This window comes from Taudactylus pleione, unplaced genomic scaffold (genome assembly GCF_031769625.1).
Source record: "Taudactylus pleione unplaced genomic scaffold, aTauple2 ptg000089l, whole genome shotgun sequence".
In the NCBI taxonomy this organism is placed as follows: domain Eukaryota; kingdom Metazoa; phylum Chordata; class Amphibia; order Anura; family Myobatrachidae; genus Taudactylus; species Taudactylus pleione.
The window spans coordinates 13,080,570-13,088,215 of record NW_028284491.1 but is presented as its reverse complement, the minus strand read 5'-3'; the positions used below and the strand labels follow the sequence as shown (position 1 = coordinate 13,088,215).

General features: G+C 37.7%; 1 protein-coding gene across 1 annotated transcript; it reads right to left on the bottom strand.

The window, feature by feature from the left end:
• Nucleotides 1-696: 696 nt before the first annotated feature.
• Nucleotides 697-7,217, bottom strand: LOC148527387 (homeobox protein Hox-D3a-like). Its single transcript, XM_088469292.1, has 3 exons — nt 7,177-7,217; nt 3,222-3,863; nt 697-2,060 (listed from the first exon to the last, which is right to left on the bottom strand). The coding sequence occupies exons 2-3, from the start codon at nt 3,658-3,660 to the stop codon at nt 1,321-1,323; spliced, it is 1,179 nt and encodes a 392-aa protein (XP_088325418.1). The 5' UTR covers nt 3,661-3,863; nt 7,177-7,217; the 3' UTR covers nt 697-1,320.
• Nucleotides 7,218-7,646: the final 429 nt, after the last annotated feature.

Here is a 7,646-nt window from a genome sequence, read left to right as displayed (position 1 = left end):
TTGCTTATCTGTGATTTAAGGTGGTTTAAGTTGAACAAGGCAGAAAAAGTTTCTCAACTACATTTCAACATCTATCGTTTCATAATTGCTACTTTCTACAGGGCGATGTAAGAGTTTAACTCTTCCACTCCCAAAATGTACACCTAATATTTTTTTCCAATTCCCACCCACTGTCGAACAACATCAATAAAGATCGGATATTTAAATGAAGGTCTACAAAATATACCTTAAATACACTTTACTAATTACCTGGGTTAACAAAACAAATAAGAAAATATTTACTAAACCAATTAAGTAATCATATAAAACAGTTCGAAAAGTAAGCTCAGACCTGAACTCCGGTAAAATGTTGACGTTGATCAGAAAATACTGCAGAAACTGATCAAGCAAGATAGTACCGAGGCTGAATACTAACTTAACATGAAAAGGGCTTAAGGGGCCATGTGAACTGTCCCTGTCCAAATGATTAATGGGGTTGAATTAGGGGTGAAATCCAACCCCTAGCAGGAAAAAACACACACAGACAACCAAAGTGACTTCAGTAACTTCCAAAATCTCTTTGACTTTAATATAACTCTAGGCTTGTTTTTTATTTTTTTTAAACACAATAATAATAATGCCGATTTTTTTTTTAAATTGTCTTTAATGTATCAAATGGTTAATTCAAATTGTACTAAAAATACAGACAAACTCAGTTCGATAACTCGCTTCAAATCAGACCGTTTTTCAAAAAGATGCAAAAAACCAAACAAAAATAAAACCGGTAGATCTGTCTTTGACGCTCATAATAAATTAAACGAGACAACAGACAAATAGAAAACAAACCAACAAATATAGGCAGAATTTTTTAACTAATTCAAGGCCAACGCATATAAATATAGGTTTTCATATTTTTTTGTTGTTCTACTAAAAAAAGTGAGATTTAGAAATTACAAAAACTGGGAGTCGGATTTGCATAAATACAAGTATTAGATTGAATAAAACTACATTTTAGGGGCTGGGATTTGGAGACAAGTTTATAGACCTATTACAGTTTAGCCATAAAGACCAATATTCCAGGCGTTTTACGTTCCCTGCTATTTCTTCCCAGGCATAACAGTTTATTCTATACAGAGGGTAAGGGATCATTTAATGGAATTGGTTGCTTATGTGTCATTAATTTGCTCCATGCATAGTCCCTGTATTGTGCATAGCTTAATAAATACATAGGGAGTTGAGGCATACTGTTGGTGGGTTTACATGTGTCTTTTTTTTTTGCTGCTATTTAATGGCATAATGGGACAGACTAAATGACCCTTATGTTTCAAAGGGGAGACAATTCTACAGATGTGTCAGTACTGGAGGCTCCTGGGAACACCCCTGAGGCACAGGATGTATGTTTAAGTCTGTGTAGGTGGGATGCGGGTCACACGGTCCAAGATGGTGTTTGCTTGGTGTCTGTGCTGCACAGCTGTAGTCCATGCTATCTGAGGAAGGATGGGGGAGATTGAAAATGGAGCAGTTACCAGACCCATTCTCCAGGTAATTCCCTCCAATATAGCTTTGGCTGCCTTGCAAGCCAGGGGTGTCATAGCCTGCATCTCCGTGCATAGAGGGGTGGTCGTACTCAGAGGTCATGGGCTGATTCCCATATCGTTTCTGAGCTGGTGGGTTGTCAAACAGGGGTGCAGAGTAAGCTGCTAAGCCATACATGTTCCCCTGGCTCTTGCTGTACTCATTAGCCATAGACACCTCATAGCCACCTTCGTCATCTAAGGACAGAGGGTTGGAGTAAGGTATCAGAGAAGGACTTCTGCTGGGAGACTGCCCACCAGGAGACACACCTCCACCTTTCCCTTTATGGTCCTTCTTGTACTTCATTCTCCTATTCTGGAACCAGATCTTGATTTGCCTCTCGGATAAATTGAGGAGCTTGGCCATCTCCAGTCTCCTTGGGCGACAAAGATAACGATTAAAATGGAATTCTTTCTCCAGTTCCACCAGCTGTGAGTTGGTGTAAGCTGTCCGGGCCCTCTTGGATGCAGAACTAAGGAAACTATTGTCCAATGAGCTGTCCTCTTCTGCAATACAAACACAATTAGTTTTTCACTACATGAATATCCAGTTGTAAAACGACAGAATGATATTACAATACTGTTAAGTGTCCAATACTCTTAAACTGCATGCTACCTTATATATAAAGAAATCACAAATATATGTAAACCTCTCCATACCTTTACAGTATGGGAGTTGACAGTATTTTGTATTTGCTATGTAGCCGATTGCAAGATATTGTCCTCTGTCATCAGACACTTTCTAGCTAAGCAAGACTGACAGCAGTCATCCAATAGGTGTACTTACCTACTCTCTGGAAGTCTGATGTGCATAGGATCCCCCTCCTCGCCCAAATACCAGCACTGATCAGCTCCAGGAACTGTTCAGCGTATATTTATTATTATTATTATTATTATTATTATTATTATTATTATTATTATTATTATTTATGATTAGGCATACAATTGTATTTTGTATGACCAGCTCTTTTACTTGTGTTTAAATGTAAGGGTCTTTTAATCTAGACTAGAGATCGAAGCTGTTGTTACAACTGTGGCAGTGCACTTGCATGGGTCCCATCCGCACATTACTGTAACAGGTGATGGATCTTGCAGCATCATTTATCAGCTTTAAACTAATTATTTTGGATAAAGTTGAGTCAGAAAACTTTAAATAGTGTTTTTAGTTTATTTTATGTACACAATGGATATATTTAAATGAAACCAATATATATGTTTCAAAATAACTGTCACTAAATGAAAACTATACAATTAAAACAAAATTTGCATGTCCTAATATCTACCCCAGTGGTTCCCAAACTCGGTCCTCTAAGCAGACTAACAGACCAGGATTTCAGGATATCCGTATTTGAACACGTGACTTAATTGGTACCTCAGTCAGTTTGATTATACCATATATGCACAAGCATGGATATCCTTAAAACCTGGACTGTTAGGGCGCCTTCAAGACCGACTTTGGGAACCCCTGATCTATCCTGAATATTAGCGATTATTCTGATATAACAAATATAAGCACAAAAACTCAGATATGTTTTTTGATTTGGAATCCAGAAAGTAAATATTCCACGTAATCCCATCCCTAGTGACTATGTGAATATATATATATATACATCACCATCCCCTGTAAAACAGGTATGCTGCTGGGGGTGGGGGTCTCGCTGAGATTACCTGCCGGGGGAGGGGCTGGCCTCTTCTGCTTGGTGTTCTGACGTGTTTCTTTCATCCAGGGGAAGATCTGCTTAGGTAAATTGTTACTTTTACTGCCTTTCTTGGTGCCAGAGAAATCAGCAGACCCTTGTCCAGCATTTGCCTGCGAGGGGCAGCCCTGGGTCGCCGTTGATTTTGGGCTAGGGGAAGCCGAACTTGGTGACTTGGGTTCCTGGGCTTGTTCTGAGACTTCAGACAGATGAAAGTTAATGCCTTTAATAGAGAGCTCTCCTTTATTGCTAGTGGAGATAGTGGTGCTTTCTGGCTGAAGGCAGTATGAAGGCTCATATTCATTTTCACTGACATAAGTTTGTTGCCCAAGGAAGCTCATGTCACTGGTGTCCTGGAAGCCACAGCTTGCAAAAGAAGTGGAGTTATCGTAGTAAAGTGATTTTTGCATCCTCTGTCTTCTTTCAGTCTGTACAGTAGTAATGTGACACCTTGGCCAATTAGTGATCAGGTATCAGGGAGCACCCTCAAGTGACCCTTGCAGATGATCCTGGGGTATCAAACACAGGATAAATACTAACGCAGCATCCTAGATCTGGTTCTAGATCATGTCTTCCTCCGGCCCCAGTACTCTGCTAGGAGGCCTCAGTACTGCTGAAGTACAGAAAGAAAAAAAGTCAGTGCACGAACAAATACATGAAATGGATGAGTAGAGGCCAAAAAAAAAAACCGCATGTGGGAACCACCTTCTGACGTCACCTGATGTACCTACAATTATATATTGGCTTAAATGTCATTATTTTAAAAAAAAAATGGGTCTGTTGTAACAAAGGAGCCTTGGATGGGAAGAAACAATAAGATTTTTTAAAAGACGATACTCTGTGGTAGGTCTTAAATATCTGTCTGCTTCTATAATCTGAAAACTGCCAGTTTAAGTTATCCCTGGGTGGAGAGAGAAAAAGAGAGAGAGAGAGAGAGAGAGAGAGAGAGACATAGAGGCCTTTTCTATGAATATATGTGTTACTTTTCAATGTCATATAATTACAACGATTGCCACTGCAGCAGCACATAGGGGCATGCGGACCAAGAGACTTCATTCTAGGTCTTCACCATCAGATTATATTTTCATTTCATTAGAATCTGATACTATTTTAGCCTCCAAACTAAACAACTAGAAAAGCCCACTTTAAATCAATCCCATTCAATTTGATCATTCTAAGAATTATTAATGCTATCTACTATACAAAAAAGTGTTGAATATGTTGGAATAATTGTTTTAGTGGGAAATTTTTAGTTGTTGCAATTTTAAGACAGTTCTTCCTAGGGACAAAGGCGACGTGGGGACAATTAACATACAAATATCAAAGTTTCAATATATTTAATAAATCATTCACGTTAAAAACGAACTTTCTAGTGGAAATTAAAGTAATACAGTAAAATTCTTGAATTGCCTATTGAAAAGAAACTGTTGGTGTGTTATAAAACAAAAGTGATAATAATGATAATAATAATAATAATAATAATAATAATAATAATAATAATAATAATAATAATAATAATAATAATAATAACACTGAGCCAAATAATAGCCGAGATCTATACTGAAAACTTGTAAAACTTTACAAACTTCTTCAGCAACAATTGATCAACCCAGTTTTATTGGAACAGTATAAAACCTTTTAGTCTTCATGTTATTCTGCTGCTAGATAACATAACATTGTGTGTGTATTGTACATGCAGCAGTGTATGTCCAACGGTTAAATCCCCATATTCCAGCATTGTTGTATAAACTGTAAAATGACAGATGAAATGCATGACAGCAGGATTTATGCACTGGAAGTGCCGTAGGAAGTTATAAAAATGATTAACAGTAATGAGATGACTGCTTATATCTGGAAGACTATAGTTTAAGTGCAATGTTGGTTGTGTGTTTCCACGTGACTGCATTCTAGAAAGGTGAACCGCCTGCTAGAGGTATAAACACTACAGGTTATACCTGCCATGATGGATGGATTTAGGAAAGGTGAACTATTCTTATCATCTGATCTAGCTCTCCAGCACAGCCCAGACTTCCATAGCTCTCTTCTCCCCACAAATCAAAATAACCAACAGCACAAACTAGTTAGCAATGCATGAAAAGATGGTTCTTTGATAAGGAGCAGAAAAACAGTAAAGTACACAGGGAACCAGTTACATATATATGTATGTATCCTAATTATACCGTTTTCCTAAGCTGCCACTGTTTACTTAATTACTTAATAACAGTAAATGTTTAATATTTATTAATTCTCCAATAATAAGTTATCGTGTTAACAGAGACCCAACTGTAATTATATTTATTGGATTGATTACTTGTATTAAAGTTTATAGTTTTTTAGTTCTGTCTTCACTTCTAACCCTCTTCTTTTGTTACCTTTTTTGTTGAGTATAACCTTCTTTGCATCTTTGTTTGAAGGTCTTAGATAATCTAATTTCTTTCACCAATGTATCAATCAGACATCAGAGGTTCCCTGTATCTCATACCCATAACTACAGATGTCCACTCACTGACTGATCAGGACTGCATCTCTCTGACCTGAATGAGGGTATTCCTCTTTGCTAACTGTCCTGTACATCTCCCAGCACAGTAAAGGGGCCCTCTGTGTCCATTTAGCCCTGTGACTCAGCTACAAGCACATTCCCCTCATATTTACCGTTCAAACTTTCTCTAACATTTCCAACTGTTTACAGAGGACTCAGGAATTTGACTCACATGGAGCCAAAAGCAATAATAACACAAAGTGTTCCACTTGGCAGAGCTCCCCCAGTAAGATCCCTAGTAACTAGCAGGACTTGTTCTGTGTATGGCTGACTCTCCAATGCTCCCCAGCACCTCATCCTTTGTTTCAAACATGTATCTACAATCCTAGGGCCGAATACTATGGCGTCTTATTCCCTAAAATTCCACTGATAGGATATCGACTAAGGCACCAGTCCTTTGTTCTGATAGCGAAATCTTCTATTTATCTGTTCAGCACTGTATAGATAGAACAGACACCACACGATTCCATACACAGCCTTTATGCTATAAGAACATGTCATATATCAGATTGAAATTACTGTTTATTTAATAGCCAGATCACCCAGCCCCTCTATAAATATGATTTGTATATACCCCTTTTGATTTAAATCAGCCCGGCTTCAGAATGTGTGCAAAGCATTTATCAAAAACGAATTATCATTTTAGCTATTGGCTTACTGCACCCACCAAAGAAAACCAAGAAGAGGCTGTAAATAAAATCAAATGTGTTGGGAGTTTAATTTAACTGGGAGCTACAAAAACAACTAATTAAATCTGCTTTTGCAGTTATTGCTGGCGATACCAGCAGTATCTATGGCACAATGAAACACTTATTTAAATTGATAGTAAACCATTAAAAAAAAAATAGATCCATGGATGTAATGTTCTCGCTGCCTTTGAGATCTGCTGTGGTGGCTGATAAATAATAGTGTTTATGTAAGAAAAATGCTTATTTGGCCTTAAATCAGTGATCAAAGGATAAACATCGATTAATCGATTTAATTTTAAGGGTAACATACACAACGAATATATATCACAGGGGAACACAAGTATACAGTACTGTATATATATATATATATATATATATATGTCACTGTACTGGTGTGATTACAAATTAACTCTATCATGCGGTTTACAGTTTGAATTCTTTCTTAGGGTCATGGACAGAAAATAAGTCTCCCAATCATCTATTCAAAAATATATCTGTTCTGCATATCCAGCAGCAAGTCCCCAAATCTGGGAGTTTAAAAGGGAAGGGATTTTAATGGTAGCCTAGTAGTGTGAAGTCAGCCCCATCTCCTAGCCTTCAGCAGTAGCAAATTCATGTGAACTCTGTTTGAACCAAGAATCAGACTATAAATCATGTATACAAAAGCCTGCTGTTTGCTTGGAGTGAAAATATCTTACCTTTAACACTTTCATAGGCGAAGAGGGAGCAGTTGAACAGGCTGCAGTGTATATTCAGTCACAGAATAAGAGGGCTGAGCAGGGATGTTGGGGAGGCGTTTTGCGAAGGGAATTCTGCAGGGCCCTTTTTGGGGAGGGTGGGGGTGGAAGAGAGAAGTGGTGTTGTGGGGGTATTGCCAATGCAGATTATGATTGTTTAGTGGTCTTTAAGAGGGGTTGTCAACCTAAGCACTGAACCCAGCCCTGCGTCACTGAAACCACAGATACAATCAGACCAGTGGCAGAAATTTGCATTGATTACTGGAAGAGAATAGGCGTCATAATGGATGTCTGAAAAAACAAGGTTTCTGATCATTAAAAAACTAAAAAGTTATATATATATATATATATATATATATATATATATAGTGTCAATCAGCAGAAAGCTACCCTAAGCCAATGGTTTAATATTTATATGCCTTTTATTCAAA